Source organism: Fusarium vanettenii, assembly GCF_000151355.1.
Source record: "Fusarium vanettenii 77-13-4 unplaced genomic scaffold NECHAsca_214_unmapped, whole genome shotgun sequence".
Taxonomy (NCBI): domain Eukaryota; kingdom Fungi; phylum Ascomycota; class Sordariomycetes; order Hypocreales; family Nectriaceae; genus Fusarium; species Fusarium vanettenii.
Genome location: NW_003315677.1, coordinates 14131 through 38907, shown reverse-complemented (window position 1 = coordinate 38907; position 24777 = coordinate 14131). Strand labels below are relative to the sequence as shown.

Here is a 24777-nt window from a genome sequence, read left to right as displayed (position 1 = left end):
CGCCTATCGAGATAGTTGCTAGGGAGGAAGGCTAAGCTAGGCACGGGGCTGTAGATGTCTATTGGGCGATTCGTGGTAATGAATCGTTATTACGCTGTGATAGAAAGGAATATTACCGCTATGAGAATCTAATTCTATTAGGCTCTAAGAGTCACCTCCTATCTATTTAATATATATCCTTTTAAGTATTGCTATATAACCCTAGAGTCTATATATTCCTATTAGCTCCTTAAAGGAAGTGTCTTCTAGAAGCTGCCCTATTGTCTAGCGGTGCGTAGGCGAATATAATAGACCTCTCTACAATATAGAGAGTATAAGCCGCTGCTCTTCTGGGCTAATATTATCTCGAGTGTACGTAACCTTCGCTTTAAGGGCCAGCCTAGGGTCTGGCCTTCTGCCCTGATTATACTATGACCGATCGCATTGCCCGTTACCCGTATAGGAACCCTTCTAAGATTCCGGAAGGGGTCCTAGGGTTTTAACTATAAAGTTGATCATAGAAGAATGCGTATTGCTATAGAATAGGGGGAAGCCCAGGTAGAGCTCGGCAAAAATGCATATATAGCTCCATATATTGGAGGTAAGGCTCGGATTCGTATTATATAAACGCTCCGGAGCATAGTAAATGGCAGGCGACTGGACCTTTTGCTCCACCGGAGTGCCGGACTTGGCGGCTAGGCTAAAGTCGCCGAGTGATATAGTCTCTCCTATAAGGCTCTCGTGAGGCTTTATCGGCATTACGAGCTAACCCTCCTTCCACGGCGGTCGAGGCAGGGGTAGGGGTATCTTTAGGGGGCGCCCGAGATATTTATACTTAATGGCTAGCGTGCTGCCGGCCTAGAGAGGACGAAGATTATATATTACGTTAGCGCTATTTAGGTCTATAGTATATGTTAGCTTCCATGGGGCTTATAGTGTAGTGCCGAATGCTACGCACCCCGGTGTATAATTCCGCTATCGTGTAGGGCCTTTAGAGCTTATAGTAGCTGTCTTGTAGCTAACCGGCGGGCGGCAGCAGAAGTCCGATGAGTATGGTCCCGTAGGTTTGGGCCCTGTAAGGGAAAGGTAAGGACCTTATGGGAGCCGTGGGCGCCGCGGAGGAGAAAGGTCTTATGGTATGTTAAGAGGTGGGAAGTATCTTTTATGGCACTAATGATCTCGTTCTGTATATTATATTCCCGCTCTCTTGAGTCCCCGGGCACCATGATTTTGAGAGCGATGTCCCGGTCGTTAAGTATATTATATGCCATCTAGACGGTCGAGAAGCCTCTGTGGCCTAGCTTATGCTCGACGCGATACCTATCCGTAAGTACTTCTCTGATATAGATAGGATAGTAGATGCCCTATTCATATTGTTCCGGTGGCTTAGAGGTATCCTTAATATCGCCCTCGTCGTCTGAGCCTGCGAAGTCGCCTTAGATAGCAGCGGGGTCGTCGGTAGCGTCTAGCTTGATATCACTAATAACTATGGTGATTATAAAGAATGGCGCTCTTATGGCTTAGACGGGGTAGGAGCGAGATAATAGAGAGGTTAGTGGTTAGAGGTAGGTAAAATAAAGAAGAAGGATAGATATATAGATTAGATGAGAATAAAGAAATATCTTACTATATAGAGTAAGCAGAGTATGGAAAAATAGTTAATACCTAGCTTATATAATTAAAGTAGGTATAAATATTAAAGCTAGGTAGATAGTAGTAATACTAATATAAATACTTAAAAATAGACTCTATTAAGTAGCATTAAGCTAATATAGCGTTACCTAAATCTATACTATAAGTAATAGTATACTAACTAGCTCTAGATAGTCGACCTAAGTCTACTAGATTATATTAGTCGCGGGCTATTAATTAGTGACTAGGACCTAGCCGCCGGCCCCCGTAGGTTAGTTATATTAATCGGTTCCTAGAATAAGCCTGTCCCTCCCGGCCGCGCCCTAGGTCGGCCTAGTCGCAATAGAGCCGCTACCCCCCCAAAAAGGGGGCGGAGGTAGTATGGCATGTTTTAGGTCTATATAGCCGCCGGAATATATACCGGATCTGCTGTGATGGCCTTGGGGTAAGCAAGGATCCTAGGGTTAGCTCGGCAGAGAGGCCAACTTGACTCCCTGGGATGAGCGTTAGTAATTCTAGCCGATATCGTCTGCTGGGAATAATAAGAGAGTAGCGGGTTATGGGCTAGCCCGTATTATAGCGTATCTAATTATTTATAAAGTAGCCTAGACCGCCTATAAGACTTAAGTAGACTACTCTTTACTATCCTTACTACCTCCTATATAACGCTAGGTTTCTATTACTCTCTTACCCTTTTACTTTTATCTACCTTATTTCTCTGCTCTTTTATTCCCTTCTTACTAAACCCTAAACGGCGTAGTACTTATAGCGCTGGACTTCTGCCTTGCCCTTGCCCTTATCCTTGCCCCCTCTCCCCTTCTCTAGATAACCGTTGTATTATCCGTTATTATGTTATACCTATATAATCTCGCAGCTAGTGCCTATAATGGCGAGATCGGCGGCATTCGGGTTCGATGGTAGAACGCTGCGGTGTAGAAGCTTGCTAATGATGCTAGTATCCTTTAGGTGCTTGTGGAGACGCTGAAAGCACTGAGTGAGTATTTTAGCTATCTTCTTGCCTACCGTCTAGGTAGCGCGTAGGTGCTTATAAGGTAGGTAGTAACTTTCTTATATGTTTATATATTTTGTATTATTCTAATATATAGTTGCATAGGGGTGGACTGCATAAATTTAGTATGGATAGTGCGACTGGCTAGAATGTTTCTGACCTAGATTATATTACTATCGAGTTAAGTGGAGGGCCTAGAAGAAGAAGGAGTTATATCTACCTCGGCGGATATGGGTCCGGGGTTATAGCGTATGATAATATATGGGTAAGGGGAGAATCTGTGTTTGTAAAGGCGGGTAAGAGCTATACTCTGGAGCCGAGCCTATGCACGGGCGACTGGGCTATGGCGGGATCGGGGGGGGTAACTGGCGCTGGAATTGCGTCGGTTACTTTAGTAGCCTATGCAGTAGGATTAATTGCCGCTACTGGCGTGGGTGATGGGGGATCTTCTTATATATACTCTGATTGGGAATGGGATGATTATTATTAGAGATATAAGCGATATAACTATATGGCTAGCGAATGGGAGTGGTAGTAATTATAGAACTTTCTAGAGTAGTAAGTAGTAGAAGGTAGGTAAATTAGATAATAAATCAAAGATAGCGAGAATAGAGTTGTATTTAGTGGTCGGCTTATAGTTATAGTATTAGTAGTAATCTAACTATGTGCGGGAGGTAAGGGATAAAAGGAAGGGGATTTTAATAGGCCCGGCGGCGGGGGTAAAGCCGATGTGGATATAGATAAAGGCATAGAGGAGATGGGAAGGAATTACTTGTTGATAGAGTTCTGGGCTGGATGGATAGAGGCGATCGATCGTAGAGGCGTATGGAATATGCCGTCGTTGGACTCGTTGGTGTTGACTTGGGTAGGTCCGGGAGAGGTGACGACGAAGGATATGAGAGAAGGAAAGAAGAAGAAGAGGAGGAGTTTCTATAGATGATATGCTAATAGAGAGGTATGCGACTAAGGGATATGCGATGGAGAGGCATACGAGGACGAGGTATAAGACTAAGAGGTGACGAGATATATGTAAGTGAACTAAGTGCTAGGTAAGAAATATAATTCGGGCATCTATGTATCTATTTAGGCTAGTTTTATCTAGTATGATAATAGTGATTGGAGAGAAAAAGGTGTGAGGGAGGGAGGGCGTTTGCCTATGGGAGCTGGCTTCTATAGTGGGTAGATTATCTATGTAATACTTAATGGTACCTAACTATATATATGAATAAGACTTTGTGATGATGGCTGGCTTTGACTATATAAGAAATTATATAAGAGGGAGTCTAAAGGAAAGAAGTAGAGGAAAAGAAGAAAAGGAGAAGGATATAATGGTCTAGGGTAGGTAAAAGTAATAGGATTATGATAGTAAAAAGAAGCTCTCTGAGGCTGGCGAGATGCTTTAGAGACTTGAAGGCGGGTTAATCCCTGAGTTAGAGGGATCGCTTTGACTACTAAGCTGAAGCGCCTTTTCGCTCTTAAAGTTACTAAGGTCGAGATGGGGCTGGTATATGAGGGTATTACGAAGACTACGGCAAGGTGACTAGGTCAACGCGGCATAGTAGGTAGCTATAATGGTAATTGCCGAGGGGAGAATAGGATAAAGGGAGGGTAATATAAGAAAGAGGTTAGTTATTATTAGTAAGATAGTATTGGATATTTAAATAAAAGAAAGAAAAAGAAAAAAGATGAAAAATCTAAATAATAAAATGATAGAAAAAAAAGAATAATTAATATAAAAAAAAAAAAGTCTTCTTAGGATAATGCTAAGGTAAGAAGATAAAAGGGGAAGTATATAGCCCTAGCCGGAGAAATAAGGAAGAGTATATAACCCTAACCCTAGGGTTAGAAATAAGAGAAATTAAGGAAAGGTATATAGCCCTAACCCTTAGTTTTCCGTTAAGCTAGGAAATAAATAAGAAAGTAAATAATTAGAAAAGTTAGCTTTAAGGATTAGTTAAAAAAAGAAAAAAAAAAAAACTAACTTAGGCCTAACCCTAAGGTAGCCCCTAGGAAGTATTAGCTGAAAGAGACTAGAGGGGATGTTTAGCACTAACCCTAACCCTAACCCTAAAGCAAAATGTTAAATTTTCGTTTGATTGGGGAAGGTAAGAGCCTAGCGGGTGTTTTAGAGGGTTAGACTAGAGAGAGATAAGGACTGCTTAGCCGTTACCCCTAAGCTTGGCCCTAGCCTTAACCCTAAGTCTAACCCTAACCCTAACCCAATGTCGGGTTAGGGTTATGTTTAAGTGAAGGGTTAAGAGCGGAAAGGGGTAAAGAGAGAAGCGGGTGTTTGTAAGGGCTCGTAGAGGGTAGTAAAGGTAGTGGTGTTTACCCGTAACCCTAACCCTAACCCTGGGTTTTCGTTTGAGCTAGAAAGTTGAGAGGTAGGCGGGAGGTTGTGAAGGTTACTGGAGAGTAAGGCTTATTGGTTTGTAGGGGTAAAGAAGGGGGAAATAAGGATAGGGGTAGTAACCTCTGGCATTAGGAGTTGGAAGAGTAAAGCTAATGGCTACTATCCGGGGGAGAAGAGTTGGAAAGTAAAAGCTAACCGCTAGTGTCTAGGAGAGGAGAGTTGGGAAAGTGAAGGTAACCGCTAGTGTCTAGGTGAGAAGAGGTAGAGAAGTAAAGCTAAGTGCTAGTAAGTTCTAGTTAAGTAGGTAAGGAGAGAAAAGGGCAGAGGGTGTGAGGCGAGGGGTAGGAAGGGGCTAATCGCTGGCGTAAGTGGTGGTTTGAAGTAGGCGGAGGCGAACTGCTAGTGCGGGTGGTTTGGTTAAGAAAGACCAGAGTAAGGGCTACTGGGGTCAGGGGGTAAATAGTGCGGGAGGTAAATGCTGATGGGGTTAACGCTGACGAGGTTAACGCTGAGTAGGGCTAGAGGTAAACGCTGACGGGGTCAACGCTGACGAGGTCAACGCTGAGTAGGGCTAGAGGTAAACGCTGACGGGGTCAACGCTGACGAGGTCAACGCTGAGTAGGGCTAGAGGTAAACGCTGACGGGGTCAACGCTGACGGGGTCAACGCTGACGAGGTCAACGCTGAGTAGGGCTAGAGGTAAACGCTGACGGGGTCAAGGGCTGAGCAGGGCTGGAGGTAAACGCTGACGGGGTTAGGGTTAGAACAGAGTAACTATTAACTATCTAAGCTATTTTGCCCTAGGGGTTTCTTCTAGCTAAGATATAGCTTATAGATAAAAGAGGGGAGATTTTTCTAAGAAATAATAAAAGAAAAAGCATAAGAGATATAACTAGGAAAGAGGTATAGCTAAGAAAGAGATAAGGCTAGGGGAGAGATATAGCTAGGAAAAAGAGAAATAACTAAAAGAGAGAGGTATAGCTAGTAAGAAAAAGGCAAAGAGATAAGAGATAAGAGATAAAAGGTAAAGGATAAAGAAAAGCCTTAAGAAGCCCTAGGGGTATTCCAGATCGACCTAGCTAGGTTACTAGGGGTATCTCGGGCTATAGAAGCCGCAGAGGTCGCCCTAGTCCTCATCAGGGCAAGGCTAATAGAGGAATCTAGCTGGTTAGCCGCAAGGGGGCCAATAAGGTCCTGGAGCTTCTGATAGGTCTTAGCTGTCTCTAGGTCCATAAGGCCGCCTGCTGAGATAATAAGAGGCTGAAAAAAGGCCCCGAGAGACCTATATTTTCTGCGTTTTTCTTCGGCAGCCTCTCTTAAGGTGCTATAAGGGTCTTCTTTAGCAGAATCCTTTGAAATAGCTACGATTTGAATATCATAGTAATAGCGGCTATTTCCTAGGTTAACTACAAAGTCGGCCCTTAGGCTACCTTCTGGGTGGACTAGGGGTTCTTTTTCGACCTCTAGGGTAGGCTGGCTACTTAGGGCTCTCACAAAGGCCCTAGTTATAGCGTCATGCCTTGCAATCCACCTTCTATTAGCACCCTTGCAGGTATCTTGATGGCCTAAGGCAGCTATAGCTCCACAAGAGCTACAGGGTAAGCTGATAGGCTTGATTGGGTAGAAAAGCCGGCTTCGGAGGGCTTCAGTGACCTCGGAGTCTGTAAAAGATAGGGCTTTTTGGGTAGGTAAGACTCCGAGCCACTTACGGCCGAGATAGCTAGCGTTTTCTAGCCTAGCATGCCTATAGCTAGCTGGAAGGTCCTCTAGGAAGCCTGCTAGCCTAGCCTTATTAGCTTCCTTTAGCACCTGTTGTGCTGTTTTCCCTAGTCTAGGCTGGCCTTGGTTAGGCTGGCTTTGGTCTAGGGTAGGCTGGGCTAGGGGCTTCCGGATGAGGTCTAGGGTAGGCTGCGAGGCCTCCCTAGCTGCTAGGAATAGCTCGTGGGCTAGGTCTCTGTGTAAGGGTATTCCTAGGCCTCCCTCCCTGACTGGAAGGGCTATAAGGCTAAGGTTAGGCTCCTTAGGGCACTCACTAGGGCTTCTAGCCGCTAAGGCTATAATAGCTTCCTTTATAAGGGTATCAGCTTCTTCCCAAAGGTCTTCTAGCCCAGTTGGGTCTAGCTGCCTCTGAAGGTGCCTTAGAAGAAGCTGAATACTGCCTCTAAGAAGAAGCAAAGAGTGCTGCTTAGGAAGGTCTTGCAGGGCCTCTAGGGCTTCCTGTAGGGTAGCTAGCTTTTCTTGCAAGAAGGCTCTTCTAGGCCGGATAGGGCCTATATAGGTGCCTAAGGCTTTTAAGCCTTCTAGCTTAAGGTCCTCTATAGCCTTTTCCTTGCTTTTAGCTAGGTTAAGGCTAAAAGGGGAGCCTTTTAAGACCTCCTTGGCTGCCTCTAGGGTGCCTTGCGGAGCCTTATTGAGAATATAGAGGTCATCTAGATAAGCTACTAAGGTTGCCCTCGGTAGCTTCCTAGCTAGGGCCTCTAGGGTAGGTCGGAAGGCAAGGGAAAAAAGAAGAGGTCCGAGAGGGTCGCCTTGCCTTACGCCCTTAGCCGAGGCTATAGCTGACCCATCTTCCGTGACTAAGATAGAAGGGTCATTATAGGCCCAAGCTGCTGCCTTATAGAAGGTAGGGGCATATATAGCTACTGAAGCAGCTATAGAAGCCCTATCTACTGAGTTGAAGGCATTAGCGAGGTCGATAGAGGCTAGCTGCTGGAAATTAGCCTCATTTGGGCCTATAATAGCCTCATAGAGGAGGAAAATAGCGGGTTCAACCCCGCCTGGGCTATTCACACCTAGCTGGAAGGGTAGGAGCATATTCGGTCGATAGGAGGTCATCAGGATCGCCTTCATAGCTACCCTATAGATAAGGTCTCCTATAGCTATAGGCCTAACCCCTCCATCGGGCTTTTCAAGCCCTATTAGGCGGCTAGCGCATAATAAGTGGGCTCCGGGGGCCGTGCCTTGGCGAATCATATCAGCTAGCAGCCTTAGAAAAGCTATCACAGGGGAATCTTTCCTAGTTACTAGGTCCAAAAGGGGCCTAGTCCAGCCACTAAGGCCCGGGGCCTTTTCCTTGCCTATAGAGGCTATAGCTGCTATAATTGTCTCTGATGTGATTGGTTGGCCGGCCCTAGGGCGGGTCTTCCCTTAGAAGGGGTCTTTTGAGCCGATAGGGTGCTTTTCTAGCAGCCTAGCCCTATTTTCCGTTGAATTAGGCGCTATAGGGGTCGGGTCAATAAGAGCCCTAGCAGCCCGGCCTAGGTAGCCTCTCTCTAGTAGCCTAGCTGCCTTCTGAGCCGGGCTAGGGGCTATAGAGGGTCTAGCTGCCTTAGGGGGCTGCTCAAGGGACTGTAGGCTCTCTAGGGTAGGAAGGTTAGAAGGGAATAGTCGAAGGAGGCTAGCTAGGCCTCCTTTTTGTAACCCTAACCCTAGTAGCCTAGGTAAAATAAGGAAATGTAATAGGGCCTTTTCAGTAGGCCTCTTTAAAAAGGCAGCTGCAGCTTTATGGGCTGCAGCTGTGAAAATAGCAGCCTGCCTTGCGTGTAGCCTTTTCTCAGGTATAGGGATCTTTGCAAAGGCTAATAGCTTCTGCATAGATGCCTTGGCTAGGATTGGGGCTATAGCTTGGTTATGTAGCTGCTCTAGGGTAGGCCCCTCTAGGGTAGGCTCCTTGGGCTCGGGCTCTAGGGTAAGCTCCCTAGGCTCGGGTTCTAAGGTAAGCTCCCTAGGCTCGGGCTCTAAGGTAAGCTCCCTGGGCTCCCTAGGCTCCCTAGTCTCTAGCTCTAGGGTAGGCTCCTCTAGGGGCCCTAGAGGCTCTAGGGTATATTCTTCTAGAGGCTCTAGGGTAGGTCCCTGACTAGAGGGCCTGTGGCTAGGCGTGCTAGGGCAAGAGGAGCTAGAGCTAAGGGACCTAGGGCTAGAGGGTCTTCCCCTTTCCTCATAGCTAGAAAAAGACCTATAGCTTTCCCTTGAGCTTGGTCGGTCTAGGGTAGGCTCCTCTAGGGTAGGGCTAGGCTGTAGCTGCCTTTGCCGCCTTGTAGGTCTTTGTAGCTGTGGAGAGGGGGTCCTTGCTAGCCTCTTTCTTCCTATAAGGCCTCTATAGCTAACTAAGCCCGGGCTAGCCTGATTAGGACTAGTAGGGCTAATAGAAGAAGCTAAAGAGGCCCTAGAGGCACTAGTGGCCCTAGTAGCTATATAGGTCCTTGGCCTAGGTAAGGTAGAAATATAGGCTTTACCTTCTATGCCGTGGATCTTAGCACTGTGGGTCTTGATGCCGTGAGACCCCCGGCAGGCTGTGCCGCAATAAGGGCAGCTGACTAAGCCAAGGGGCTGTAGCTGCCGGTCTGTATAGGTCTCGGCAGGGTGTTTTTTGCGTATATGCTCTAGGAGGTCTCTATAGCTGCCTTTGCAGGTTGGGCAACGCTGCGAGGGCATTTTGCTATAGGGTAGGTAGGGTATACGGTAGCTAGGTAGCTATAGGTATAGGGTAGCTATAGGTATAGGGTAGCTAAAAGGAAATAAGGTAATTAAAAGAAAATAAGATAGCTAAAAAGAATAGCTATAAGGTAGCTAAGATAAGGCTTAGAGGCTAAGCATAAGGTTAAAGCTAAGTATAAAAAGCTAGGTAGAAATAAAAGAGACTTATATAACCCTAGGGTTATTCTAGAAGATTCTAACCTAAGCCTAGCATAACCTTGAGCTAATGCCTGACCCAAAGCCTGACCCTAACCCTGACCCAATGTGTGACCCTGACCCTGACCCTAACCTCTATAGAAGACCTTAGAATCTCTATAGAAGCCCGAAGGGCTTCTATCTATAGCTGACCCAATGCCTGACCCTAACCCTGACCCAATGTGTGACCCTGACCCTGACCCTAACCTCTATAGAAGACCTTAGAATCTCTATAGAAGCCCGAAGGGCTTCTATCTATAGCTGACCCAAAGCCTGACCCTAACCCTGACCCAATGCCTGACCCTAACCTCTATAGAAAGCTCTAGAATCTCTATAGAAGCCCAGAGGGCTTCTATCTATAGCTGACCCAAAGCCTGACCCTAACCCTGACCCAATGCCTGACCCTAACCATGACCCTAACCTCTATAGAAGACCTTAGAATCTCTATAGAAGCCCGAAGGGCTTCTATCTATAGCTGACCCAATGCCTGACCCTAACCCTGACCCAATGCCTGACCCTAACCATGACCCTAACCTCTATAGAAGACCTTAGAATCTCTATAGAAGCCCGAAGGGCTTCTATCTATAGCTGACCCAATGCCTGACCCTAACCCTGACCCAATGCCTGACCCTAACCATGACCCTAACCTCTATAGAAGACCTTAGAATCTCTATAGAAGCCCGAAGGGCTTCTATCTATAGCTGACCCAATGCCTGACCCTAACCCTGACCCAATGCCTGACCCTAACCATGACCCTAACCTCTATAGAAGACCTTAGAATCTCTATAGAAGCCCGAAGGGCTTCTATCTATAGCTGACCCAATGCCTGACCCTAACCCTGACCCAATGCCTGACCCTAACCATGACCCTAACCTCTATAGAAGACCTTAGAATCTCTATAGAAGCCCGAAGGGCTTCTATCTATAGCTGACCCAATGCCTGACCCTAACCCTGACCCAATGCCTGACCCTAACCATGACCCTAACCTCTATAGAAGACCTTAGAATCTCTATAGAAGCCCGAAGGGCTTCTATCTATAGCTGACCCAATGCCTGACCCTAACCCTGACCCAATGCCTGACCCTAACCATGACCCTAACCTCTATAGAAGACCTTAGAATCTCTATAGAAGCCCGAAGGGCTTTTATCTATAGCTGACCCAATGCCTGACCCTAACCATGACCCTAACCTCTATAGAAGACCTTAGAATCTCTAAAGGAACCTCTAGAACCTCTAAAGGAACCTCTAGAACCTCTAAAGGAACCTCTAGAACCTCTAAAGGAACCTCTAGAACCTCTAAAGGAACCTCTAAAGGAACCTCTAGAACCTCTAAAGGAACCTCTAGAGGGATAAGGTGATACATTGGGTATCAATGTTGGTTGTAGGGCCAGGGCTGAGGCCGTCGTGAAAGTCTTAGTGAAAATTCAAGCGTCGGCCAAAGAGCACGATTAAAACTCTTAAAAATTCCACCACCACTAATAAGCAAGTAAAAACCAGACCAAAGGATAAGGAAAAGTAATACTAATCGGATTATCAGTAAAAAGAATATAGTTATCTCTATTTGGGCCTTTTTTTGCTACTTTTATTGCGTATTTAATAGTCGATTCCAGTTCGAGGCCAAACCCGACTAAATACTACTTATGAAATACCGTTATACCCTTATTAGTGGCTTTTAGCGGCGGCCAATGTGATTGCGTCTAAACGCGGACGGTACTCCACTCTTGACGACTAACCCTAAAGGCGAGACGGGCGCGGTCGTGAAGTCTAGGGTTAGGAGCAAAGTCGTCTCTGAACGATCAGGGTCGGGTACGACACTGCGAAGAATGGCTCCTCCACTTGACTATTCGACGGACATACGAGGACTTTCACGCCATAGCGACCCCTCCGTTTACTCGGCGTTAGAATGCATTTTAATCATTAATTAAAGGCGCAAAATCTGGGGTTGATAATAATGGCAGGTTGGCCCAAGCCTCCTGGAGGGTACCTGTTCCTAAAGAAGAGACTACCCAATAGAATTGCATCTTAGGCGTTATAATATCCCTGCTAGTTTCTGCGGACTAATACGATAAAGTCTTAGGCGTTACAATATCCCTATTAGGATACATCATTATGTATCCCCCGACATACTATCATCAGGTTAGATCTCAGACGGAAAGACATAGCGACTTATTATCATCCTCACATCCATCCTAACATCTCATCCACGGATTAATCTATTAACGTCTAGGTTATAATAAAGAACGCTATCTCTAATTATATATAATGTTTATAACTAAATTTTCCGTATCTATAAAGTATCATAATAATATCACCACCATCACCTGAACGACAATATCGCCTTACTACCCTATGTCTATGTTCTTCTAGGCCTTCGCCGACTAAAGCTATTCTAAGAGAACTATGCTAAAATCCGCAAGAACGGTTAACCCGGCCTCTATCCGTATTTCGGATTCTATAACCGCCACCGCCTATCCTTTCCCCTACCGAGGAAACAAACCCTAGTCATCACTAATTACCTTATAAGCTAGTTACGCCCCCTCATAAAATATAGGGGGTTTAGAGAATAAGAAAAAGAAAGAAAATATAAGGCAGAAAGGTTAGCGAGAAGCAATCACGGTTTATATCAAAAGAAATAAATAAATAAACAAATAAACTAATAAATAAGAACCAGTAGTAGCAGTAAGGTCTATAATGTGCTGGGGAACTTATTTCTCTCGCATCATCACAAATAATAGCTCCCCGTGCACTCTCGGCTTAGGAGAGAAGAGATCGCACGCGCGAGCGTATAAGATAATACCGCCTCCGAAACCTTTAATAAAACTAAGCATAATATATTCAAGAATATTCCCATAACCCAAACACTCGTCTAGTAGACAACCCCCTATTATTAATACCTAGCTTATACGCTACCATTATAGGTATAATACCCTTAGCTTAGACTCGGCTACTAAAGCCATACTTCTTTCTAATTTCCCCTTTTCCCAATTTATTTATGTTCTCTCTATTCTCTCTGTGAAGAGGCGATCTAACGCTTTGATCTATCGCCCCAGATTAGCCGGATGCCGCGAACTAAGACAATACTACCCTAGACCCGACCGACGAATAACCACTATCCACCATCACTATTACCCATCGAGGAAGCCAAAGCCTAGGAATTATCATCGCTAATCGACCCACCTCGATCATTCACGAACCGGTAGCTATAGCGAACGAACCGGATCTATGACCGGAAGTGTCCGCGGGACCACAAGTACCAACACCGCCGATCAATAAGCAAACATATCCCGACTCCAACTATATCGCGGCGCCGTATCCTATAGCCACAAACCAGTCGAGCGCCGCCGGATAAGACGAAGGGGAAGAGATCTCTGCAATCGGAATTCTAAATTTAGATTCGTCTTCATCAAATAATAAGCAACTAGGCCTTAGACCTGGCCGTCCCCGGTTAGACCCCGATATATCACCGCGTGGGCGAATGCGTCTCTGTGTCCAATGACACCGCGACCAGTAGCACCTTGCAAGGGTATAACAGATTATTCATCAGGCTGCGGTCACCTAGGAGCTACTACCTACCGTCGAATTCTCCGCCTTAACCTTACGTAATAATTCGACCTTATCATCATCTCTGCCCGCCTAAATCCCGTCTTAGTCGGGTCCCGAGCTTAAGTTTGAGGAAGTATCTCTTCCCTTATCGTCCATGGCTTCCCCCGTTTATAATATTAAGGGTAGCCATGGTAATAACACTAAGAGCTCCTCGCCCGATACTAATGCCGTGTTGCTACCGACGGCCTTAGCACCATTATTATCTCCTGGCCTTCCTCGGCAAGATAATGGTTAGTCATTATCTCGGCCGAGAAGTTCTACTTCGTTAATATCGGACTCGCCGGACTGCTTCATCCCATCAGCCTCGCCTTCCCTTAGGCCTAAGAATTATCATCTAATCCTTAGCGGCTTTCTCCAAGCGATCCACGACTAGGATACTACCGGTGGCCCCGATTTTCTATGCGCGCAGGGCGATTTATATAATCGCGTCCTTCGCACATTCTTTAGCCGCCAATACGAATATAAGTCATCATCATATCATCATCACCCGACCCGACCCTCTTGAGTTATAGAGGTACTCATATTATATGCTCAAACTAGGCCCGAATTCACGCGAGCTCGCTGAATCCAAACATACCGATACTCTTCAGGAAAGAATTAAACGTCTCGGCCACTCTCTTCCTCCCTTGCCGGCCGTCTTCGCGGAGCGTAACAACGCCTGCGACCCTCGTGCCTCTTTCCCCCATTAGCAAAGCTTTCTCTCTGCCTAACCCCCTGAGCCGCTCTCTTTCCGCAAGACATAGGCCTCCCTCCCATATAATTCGGTGACTATTACGCGCCAGTGGGATATTAATAGCATCTAGTTTAGGGCCAAGAGTTTATCCGCCATTCAAGCCCCTAACCAGTTTTAACTTTCTTTCTTCCCGCCTCATAAGAATAATATCTCTACTAACCAAGTCATCCAGCCCCACGGCCTTAATCTAGCACATACTCGGCACACTTATATCGGCACTTTTACCACCGCCGCCGTCCGCTTCTCCGTCTTCCTCTTCTTCCCTCATAGAGCCCATTCACAGACACGGGCTTCCGCAAATAGTCTCTCTCTCGCACGATTTAGAGACCTCTATAATGAGATCATCCTCCTAGCCATTTACGAAACGGTTCCCGACCACGCCCGGCAGGAAATCCCCAGCTCATATAACCTTATCTACGCAAAGTCTCGCGCGTACCAGGAAAAGCCGGGTGCTAGCCGATAGAGTGCTAAAGATAAGACCTAAGCCTTTCGCCTGGCATATAATATCCCCGCTAGCGCTCTTCCGCGTTTCTGGGCGTCGATCGTAGAGAAAGCGAACTTATATCGGGTCTAGACATAGCGAGGGGAAGATATTACCTACTTCTAGAACCCTCGCTTGCTTTTCTAATCTTATGACTTGAAGAACGTATTTACGCGGCCGAGCCTCTACGAAAGCTTGGCTCTGTTTTGAGATATAATCTTAGCTAGTCTCGACCTAAACTAGCTTGATATGCGCTCCTGCTGGCTTGATGTGGGGATGCGGGACTATGTTGCTAGACTACTATTGTTACCCGACGCTTAGGGTAGTGCTAAACCTTGGATGTTACTCTAGAAAAGCGACTGCTGCCGTCATCTTCATAAGAGCCTCTAAGATCTAGTCCTAGAAGCCCCTCTTGACGCCAAATACTACCGTTCTTTCCTCCTCTGCGATGCAGGGACCTACTATGCTAAGGCGAGGCCAAGCCGGGCATTAAACCTAGGCCACCTGGATACTAGATCACCCGGTATTATCCGTATTAAGGCATATAACTGCAGTAAGGACCTCTTTGGGGTCATGTTTAGTAATTACTAGCTCTTTAGCTTAGGCTATTTCCCTCTCCTTGCCTTTGACGAAGGCATATTGAAAGACCTTGCGGGCATAGACCAAAATCGCCAACGAGCCTTTATGCCTTAGCTTAGCTGCTCCTACCTTTTGCATGCCTAGGATACTAATAAGCGGCATCTGAGGGCTATCTTATCTCTGCGCCGGCACCTAAACTTTGGCATCCGGAAGGAGGTCACATTTCGGCTCGACGTTATTCTCGCTATGTGGGCCGATGGCGTATTGGAACCTAGCAGAAGTCCTTATACCGGGCCGATATCCTAGGACGTTCCCCTCAGTGATCATGGTGATAGTAACGCTAGAGCCAGCGGGATGTATTGCCCCTTTTGGGTTATTCCGACCGAAGTTATGACCTCTTTCGTGTCTACGCAAGCTACTCGCTTGATCCTTCCACTCGACCATATCTTCCAGGAGGTAATAAGGAAAGAAGGCGAGCAGCCATTATCATCCTCCTCCTCCTCTTCGACCGACCATATCCGGCAGATACTTAGGTTCTATACTGCTTAGCTTTTCTGTCGCCTCCTTATCTATGCACTTGACGATGAGGAGGAGGGGCTGAATTTCGATAATTAGATTTGGCGATTAGACTAGACGGCGCGGGCTCGTGGCCGTAGTAGGGGCTCTATTAAGAAGCGGCTAGGTCTCGGTCTAGGCCGCCCCATTAAAGAATCCGGCATACTCTAGATCCCTTATGGCCATATGGATTAGCAGCGGGGCCATATCTCGCTCGAGGTACTAGTCGATCTCTATATGCCTCGGAGCCCACTCTAGGCGAAGCTAGCATACTAGCCCAACGTTTAAGCTCTTACTATTACCTAGGTCACCGTCGAGCTTCTATTTCAACAGTTAGTTCGCGACGCTTGAGGAGCATACAATCAAGGGCATAGTGAGGAAGCCGAGGAGCTAGCTGGCCGGGCTATCGTCCTTACTATCGAGGAGACCGCCCGAGCCTACCATCAACACTTCCTTGCCAAGATCGAGTCGTACTAGGACAAAGTACGAGGTGACTATGGGCGCCAAAACTTACCAGTTCTTACTCGGCTACGGCAAGCCCAGGTAGAATCTACGGCCAAGGCCAGCCGTATTCCCACAGCCCAGACGATTCACGGCATTTACACGGAGGCATAGGCTAAGTACGGTGAAGCTATGCTATTATTATCATCTAATATCGATCCCTTGTCAGGGGATACTTTGCCCGACGAGCTACCTTATTAGATAGCCACGCGTCGGCGCCTACTACCTAAGAATAGCTAATCTGGCTTTCTATTTAGTTAACTATTCGGCCACTCTAAGCCGCCAGCCTAGGATCGACTATATTTCCTCCAAGTCTACCGAGCATTTAAGGACATATGGCAACGTATCTGCGCGTCGGCAGGCCCATTTAATAGCCGCTTTAGCGTATAAATCGGCCGTTATATCCAGATTGCTTTCAATAGTGACCCCACCAAAGAGGTCGGCATAAGCCATGGCCCGGGCACCTAGCATCATGGCAAGCTATCCTTCTTCCGGATCTAGTACTAGGCTCCTTACTTCTCGCCTCCTCGGGGAGATAAAGATACCTTCTTATCGTCTATATATCGCCGCGATGATTACCCCGAGGGTCTATCCCCTGATATAACTCCGATGATTCTATCACCTCGGGACTTTTAGGGCTTTAAAAGGGCAGCCTAGATACGCTAGGTAGAGATTATAGGGGATAATAATATCGAATGTCTACGCTCTACCGGTTATCATAACACTATTCGACGCTATTGCCGGCGGGTATTACTATACGTGACCTATATGGCTGGCCCGTCCTGGGGTAGGGACGGGGATATAAACTTTATATAGCCGTGGTCTCTTAAGAAACTAGACGTTTATAAGCAGCATAATTATAAAGAGGAGGACATTTTCTAGGTCCCTATGAAGGAGACGCATATCTCGAGGCGGATCTTCGAATCTATAGTGAGCCAACCGACTATCCTCCTGCTAACCCGGGATAACCTTATTGGCTTGCTTAACGCCATATAGTCGGTACCTAGTCATTCGCCTAGGTTCGTAGCACGCCTGCGGTGGACGAGGCGTCGGCTTAATAATAGCAATAATTAATATGACCTACGTAGCCACCTAGAGGTTAAGATATAGGAAATAGAGCCCTCCGCACAAAGTCAAACTCTCCTAGAACGGTTCTTAAATTAGGCTGAGCCTCCGCAGTGGGATATTGGCCCTGTAGATGATGATGATGATGATGATATCTCTGGTAATGTAACTGATGATGAAGAGGAGATGGATGATATAACGGAAGAAGATAATGGATCTTAATTGGATGGAAGTAATGACCTTGACTAGGGAGAATAGCGATACCGGAGAGCCATAGTAGCCTAAATAATAAATATGCGACATCTTTAGAAATGCTCTAGGTCATATTTTAACTATTTTTAATCCTAGTAGAAGAAAATTATATCTGTTATTGAGAGGTAATTAGCGTAAAGTAAGGCTTATAACCAATGCTACGTTTAGAACTCTCCTACTTAAGTTAGTCTAGTAACCTTCTCTTTATATTAGGATTAGATAATAATATATCGCTCTTTTAAGATGATAAAGGATACCGCGAACTCTTCGATTATAAGGTTTCGAATCGTAATAATATCTTCTATCTATAGGTCTCGTCTAGAACGATGGATGAAAAGGATGCTCCCTAAGAGACTAATAACTCTAGTAACTCGGTAAATAAACCCATTATCCGTCCTTAATAAAGGTCTATTTACTAATAGTTTAGGTATTATGGCTAAGCGGAAGGCGAGGAGTCGTGGTTTTAATAATATTTATTAAAGGTAAACCGGGTAGGTTTAATAGTAATAATGTAGGTAAACCTAGTCTCCCCTTCGAACTTGTCCAGCGTAAGAGTCCTAAAACCGCATTGGGCCTATAGGTGATGGACCTCTAGACCTCTAAACCTAGGGGTAAGTATCTATGCGCACTGGTCCTCCTAATGAGGCTTTCTATATTTCTCTTTCACCCCTAGGTTTAACTATCCGTGCGTTCTACTCTATTATTATCTTTTTCTTAGAGGTTAAGATATAGTCTAGCGAGTAGACGACCGTGGCGGCGATAATGATAATAATAGCGCGGTATATATGCGGTTAAGCGGTTGATGATTTGAGGATATAGTATAGGTGTAGAACTATCTCGAGTAAGCTATGCATATAATGCCTAGGGTTTTATTTGTAACTCCTACCTAGACAAATATGATCGGGGATATTATTAGATAAATAAAAAAAATATATAAATTATCGCTTAAGTTATATATAAATTAGATAGTAGAGGGGGAATAAAAAGTAAATACTACGAGAAGGTAGGGCAATTAACCCCCCTTTTCCTACTACTTAATTTCCTACTACTTAATATTTCTTCATCTCTATATCTATACTAGTCTAGCTAAATATAAATATTAAAGAATATAATCGAAGAATAATATATTATTCTCATCCTATACCGACCTTTTCCCTCTATAATAGCAGATAATAATATTCACGAGTCTATCCCCGCGTCTATCTTCCTACTACCTTTCCCTAGGAAGGGGAGACTAACAAAGAGACGGCGGCAGAACACGCCGTCTAATACGCAGAGTGACCGATACCTATTCATAGATTAGTCCTTATTACCTTCCCGGCCGCTAAGGCAACAGCAAGGGACCAATTAACCCCGCGAGAGTAGGGATATATTATATCAAGTCCTTATACCGGCCACTAGGACCTAGGATAATGCCCGGCCGGGGATAAGGCTATTCTAGCCTAGCCTCATCCGTGCCGAGGTCGCAAAAGCAACAGAATCCTTCCCACTCGAGCGAGATCAGGGTGCATATATAGCCAAGTACCCGCTGATTTATTGGGTGCGTAACCTCATTCGCGCCCGCGGAGGCCGTGTGCGGTGTACACTTTATGCTTTCTATGAATGGGGCCCGATTGTGGAGACACACAAGCTCAAACGCTGCTCACACCGGACAGAGGCCGAGGAAGTGTAGCCTTAGCTTAAGATATTTCGATATTATTAGGCACGTAGTGGTGGCCCAGGAGCGCGGTGTAGCCATTATCGATTCCCAACGTTGCTATATTAGCGGATAGTATACCGTGAAGAGATAGATCTAAAATATAGCAATGAAAAGGAGGCATAAGAGGAGCACGACGTATAGTATCGTGAGGCGCAATGTGCTTGGGTCAAGACGATGCAGCGGTTTATCACGGCATGCATGGTGGTGCATAGTAGGGTTATAGGTACTAGTGTAAGCCGATTGGGAGGTATGGTGCTGGAGATGATGGGCTAGTAGGACTGGAGCGGGTTGGAGGAGAAGGGGCTAGAGCACATTCGGATGTGGCTGGAGGAGATGGACGAAATTAGGGGTTTGCGATGCCCACGACTCCTAAAGTTATTCTAGTTTCTAGCAGAGGGGGCATATTCTAGGCAATTGGATGATGACTAATTTCCGGGGTATGGGATTTGTTTGTCTTCTTGTTATTATTCCTGTGGTCTATGATAAGATTAATATAAGTTTCCGGGATAGAACTCGGAAAAAGCCTAACTAGAGGGCTATATATATAGCTAAGTTAGTATACAGCTCGATAAATAAATAAAATAAACTAGTAAAGGCCATTGGGGACTATTAGGTCGTTAGAAACGCTCTGAAAGATGAGTAAAATAGATATATTGTAAAGTAATGCTTCGATATATAGGATAATCAATTATCTGAAATATATCGACAGGTATGGCTCGGACTTGATCCTATCATAAAACTGCATAAGCAGGTCATATACTATCTCGGGCACTTCTCGGAGTAGCTCCCTTATACACTCTTCATCTAATAGTTTTCTTTGTATAAATAAAACATTAACAATAGCCTTTCGCATATCTTAGATATCTGCTATAGTAGAGGTATATGCTTCCCGTGCAGCTTCGACTAGATACCTAGACTTCTAGCGCAATCGGACTATAGCCTTAAATTTCTTTAGAGATAGTACTTTAAGAGGTGGTATATCGTATTTCTCTGCGAGCGCGAATACTCTGACGTGAATAATCAGGTGGGAATCGTCCGAGGCAGCGTCGTCCGCATCCGACTCGTCAGCGTCTTCTTTGTACATCACGTCTGCTTCGTCATTTATGCTAGGTGTGGATCGTGGAACTTTATAGTCGGATCGGTAGAAGTATTAAATAACGCAATCGACTAACCGAGGATTATCATCCAGGAAGTTAAAAGATGCCATGGTAGTATCGTCCTTAGTGAAGTTGTTCGGCTTGATCTAGCTTGTGTTTATAGTGTCGAAAGTGCACTTTTTAGATATGACCGGAGACTGGAGACACACGATAGCGCGGTGTGCTTAATAATTCTTTTCAGTCGAGATAAGTGTTATATCCGAGTAGATGCCGGATTTCCATAGCCTGATCAACCGGTAAGAATGCGCTCTGAGAGCAACAACTCGGGCCCTAACTTACGTCTCGAGTAACCCCGTGGTTTTCTCCACGACGGAGTCGCGTTAGTCAGGAGGTGCAGGCATCTTCTGTGGCTCTTGTTGTTTCGCTGGTTGTAGAAAGAGCTCTGGGAAGACGGACTAGGCAGCGATACTTGACTCGAATACGCCTCGCTTCAGTAGATATTATAGGATTTGGACGAGCTTAGAGCGGGGGAGACCAGAGACACTCAGATTGTTGTTCTTAATAACTTCCTCAATCGGTCTCTTCTTGCGTAGGGCGGCGTTCTTATGCTTACTGAAGACTCGCCTACAAGAGGGAGAGCAGTAGACGGATCTCTGATCTGCCTTAGTGGGCTATATATACGGGAGGCAGATAGCTCATGCTACGTTGAGTGCGTAGCAAGAGGCTTGATTCATTGATATATATAGAACTATTTGCCAGATTGGAGCTTGGGCGTGGCACCGTTGACCTGGAGTATATATGTAAGGTAAGAGGGAACCGACCCTAACGCGACTGCGGTTGTGGTTGTCGCGCGGGGCCCGAAGCGAAAACTCAGGCACCAAGGCAGCTTTGCAGCAAAAGTCGTAGGCTGGTGCCTCCTCAGCCCCGCACGCACCCGGTATACCATGATCTCTTCAAACATGCAAAGACATGCCTGGCGTTTTCTGTATCTCTTTTGGCGTGACTAGAATAAATGCCGGGCTACAATACGTGGACTGTCTACTGGTCAGGTGCCATTACATCCGTCGTTGATACCCTATAGTCTTTGAGATCGACTCTATACCCCTACTCGAGGACACCCGCTATGGGTCTCCCCCCATACGTATACTGTGAATTACGAACCTCTGAGTTGGCGAAAGACTGAAAATTTGACCCTAGTTTACGGTATAGAGATGATATGAAGCTGGATGATGTGGAGGTTGGCAGTTATGATGAGGAATGGACGTACGTGGCGTGTGACGAGGACCGTCTTTGTCCATACTGCGACTGGCTGGCACCGCATGTAGACTATATAGTGATTGCAGTCGATGGGGCGTGTGAGGGGAATGGTATGACTAGAGCTAGGGCAGCGGCCGGAGTGTTCGTCGGCAAAATATCCCAGTACAACAAGAGCGTTCTCTTAGCCGAGCCGAACGCAACAAACTAGGTTGCAGAGTTACGGGCTAGGATCCTTGCGCTTCGCCAGGTGATAGATATACAGAGCCAGTGTTTTAGAGAGGAACAGCTTCGGATGGTTGTCATCAAATCCGATTCGGAGTATTTGGTCAAGGGGATAACTGAGCGGGTATTTAAGTGGGAGAATAACGGCTACCGAACATATAAGGGAACGCCGGTGAAGAACTGGGAGCTTTTTAAGAAGTTAGACGGATTAATTAGAAACTTGAATGAGCTTAACGTCGAGGTTTTGTTCTGGCATGTACCTCGGAGTCGGAATATAGAGGCGGATAAATTAGCTAGCAGGGCACTGCGAAGCCAATAGTATATTGCTTTAATTACGATACTGAAATGAGTAAATGTGAGTAGAAGCTTAAGTGAGCGGGATTAATCAATCAATGGCTGGATGATAGCGTGCTAGGTGTCGGAGCTTATATAAAGGCGCTTTGTATAAGATGGTCTCGGAACTTCATGGTTGTTCTGGGCTATAACCTATCTCCAGTCTAGTAAGTAAGTAGTTGGGGGGGAAAGGGCTAAGTCCGGTTCGAATGACATAAATTTGGCCATAATAGACAAACAAGAGTGAGTTCTTATGGAGTTCTATATCGCCGACTTGTTATGGCTTGTCTGCCGCGCCGCCCGAGTTTCCTAGGGAGCGAAAAAGAAGGTTTATGTCTGAGTCCCGCCTCTTCCCCTATGGCCGTCAAGGATTACTACTATTCTGCCGAGTGGTCTTCCTAAACCTACGAGAAACCTCCTCTTTGGTATCTCTCTCTTGCTTTGCCTCCTTTGCTTGTGCCTTTGTAAGGATGTAACCCTGGTGGATTAATTCCCAGGAGGAGATTGCGCCCTCCTCCTCCTCCCCCTCCTCTCGTGGTTGCTCAGGATTTATGGCCAGAAATGCCGGCCACGTAACCTCTTTGAACTCCTCGGCCGTTAGTAAGCTAGGAAGGGTGCTGGATTGCTGTTGATTCTGGCGTCTGCCTTTCTGCTGTGTCGATGACTGTGAAGATAGCGATGAGCTGGACTTTGTGGGGGTTTGGGCGCTTGGTGGCGGTAATGGTTGCTAATCCTCATAAAAGTCGAAGGAGAAGCTAGGCCTAACCCTCTCTTCTAGCTGCTGAACCTTAGACTAACCGCGGCATATCTGGCCAGAGACCTGCTTTAAGCCGGATTTAAACTCCCTTTATCGCGAAGAAGGCACTAGGATGCTTAACATACCCGACACGTGTGTAGCGACCGACTTGACCGCAGCCGCCCGGTTCTTTTCCTGCCTATCGGGGAGCACCTTTAGCAAGGCACTGCGGACATATATCTCCTGAAGAGGGTTCTAGGTGCCGAGGTGACCTAGGACTTCGTCGAGCTCGCCGCCATGCGTGATGTGGGTGGGCCTAAAGATATGCTCGGCAAGTGCTTCACCAAAGATGATAAGGCCGGCGACGACTCTTATCTGCTTGGCAGCTAGCGAGTTGGAAGCCGGTAGTGGGACTCGCTACTTGCTTAATACCTATACCCGGAGCTCCTTCCAGCGGGAGTAGTCGGCAAAACAAGCATTATCGAGGTTACTGCATAAGAAAGTCTCCATATGTTTGAGAGCAAGGTCGAAGAAATTAGCCAATAAGGTCCGGCTGCATTGTGATATCAATCATTAGACCTAGATCATAACGAAATAGAAGGAGGGAATTAGCCGTTAGCATATACATCTCAGTCTCTTTCTCTTTAAGATTCTCTAGTTCAACGACAAAGGAGCAAATCACTTTAAAATTATCCTAAACCTAGCCTAATTCCATAGTCTTAGACTTTAGCTGCTTTTATATAGATTTTAGTTCCCCTTCAAGTCTTTCTTTCGCTTTCTAGGCATTCTCTAAGTCAGCCGCTCTCGCCTTCTCTTTATTATCTAGATCGATAGCCCGGGACTCCTAAGTTTTAGATATCTCCGTCACCGTTTTCATATCCTCCTCTATATTTCGAACTTAATCCCTAAGCGCCTGCGAGGCTTGTCTTTCGTCTTTCAGCTGCTTTATAGCATCATCTCTAGCGCGGTTGACCTCTTTCAGTTTGTTATACTCGGATTGCTATTTACTATCTGACCTTGTGAGTGCTTTGATATTCTGCTCGTAAGTAGTTTGGAGCTCATTGAGATTCTTCTTAAGGCTTATGTTCTCTTGGCACATTCCTTTGAGGCGTTTAAACTCGTCACCGGCATAGTACTCTTCGACAAACGAGAAGAAGCTATCAATAGGGTCCTCCGAACCTTTAGGGGGAGGCGATATATTGTTGGGTTTCGGTGGTGATTTATCGGCTACTAACGGCATAGATATAGATATTGGGGGCTTTTTCGTTGTCATTATATCGTATAGTATAAAGTGTCGATGGAAGTCGCGAATATTAAGAGTAAGGGGATGAATTAAATTAGTAAATAAGGGGGAGGGTTTCAGGCAGCAAAAAAGGCGACCGCGTAATAATTTATACATTCAAGTACGCCTGCTAACTAGCTATGCATAAGTGGGTTCATATCGTATGTATAATTATCTATATTCTGCAAAATGGTTAGTCAGATGGACAGTTCGCAGCCTTATTTCACGGAGCGTATTGGTGTAGCCCGAAGTTAAGAAGACAAACCGGGGGTTAAGCATCAGAGAGGGTAGATGGGGATTTACGCTGGTTGGCTATGGCAGGTTAGGATAATAGTGCAGGGGGGGTTAAGAAAAACTAACTAGGCGCTCGTCAGTGCGCGAGATTTTATCTTCTAGGCGCATCATTATATAGCTTATGGGGTGGATTTTTAGAGGCGGAATTTAGAAGAAATATTAATTAATTCGCCTATGGAAAAGGTAATATGGTCGATAAATAAGTAGCCCTATGAATACGCTATGCTAACCGGACCTAGAAAACGGGTATCTATGTGCAGGGTAGGCGGGCTAGTCTGGCGATAACGGCGGCTAATTGCCCAGCGGATTGAACTTTTAAGCCTTATATTTCCTCCTACAGTTCTATTCTATAATGCTAGGAGAATTCGCGCCCTAGGGGACTCTGCCTCTATGTAATAATCCATTACTCTTATATAGGGCGGGTGGGGTGAGAATTAATAATTTTG

General features: G+C 45.8%; 3 protein-coding genes across 3 annotated transcripts; all 3 read right to left on the bottom strand.

The window, feature by feature from the left end:
• Positions 1-8119: 8119 nt before the first annotated feature.
• On the bottom strand, positions 8120-9406 carry NECHADRAFT_89192 (uncharacterized protein; the record flags this gene model as incomplete). Its single annotated transcript, XM_003039013.1, has 2 exons — positions 8120-9057; positions 9208-9406. 2 exons carry the CDS (start codon positions 9404-9406, stop codon positions 8120-8122), a joined length of 1137 nt encoding a protein of 378 aa, XP_003039059.1.
• A 10392-nt stretch (positions 9407-19798) lies between these two features.
• Positions 19799-19966, bottom strand: NECHADRAFT_56165 (uncharacterized protein; the record flags this gene model as incomplete). Its single annotated transcript, XM_003039012.1, has 1 exon — positions 19799-19966. A coding segment is annotated over one exon (168 nt), but the record flags the coding sequence as incomplete, so codon positions are not given.
• A 2183-nt stretch (positions 19967-22149) lies between these two features.
• NECHADRAFT_89191 (uncharacterized protein) lies at positions 22150-22825 on the bottom strand (the record flags this gene model as incomplete). Its single annotated transcript, XM_003039011.1, has 3 exons — positions 22150-22172; positions 22428-22726; positions 22818-22825. The coding sequence occupies 3 exons, from the start codon at positions 22823-22825 to the stop codon at positions 22150-22152; spliced, it is 330 nt and encodes a 109-aa protein (XP_003039057.1).
• Between the last annotated feature and the right edge of the window lie 1952 nt (positions 22826-24777).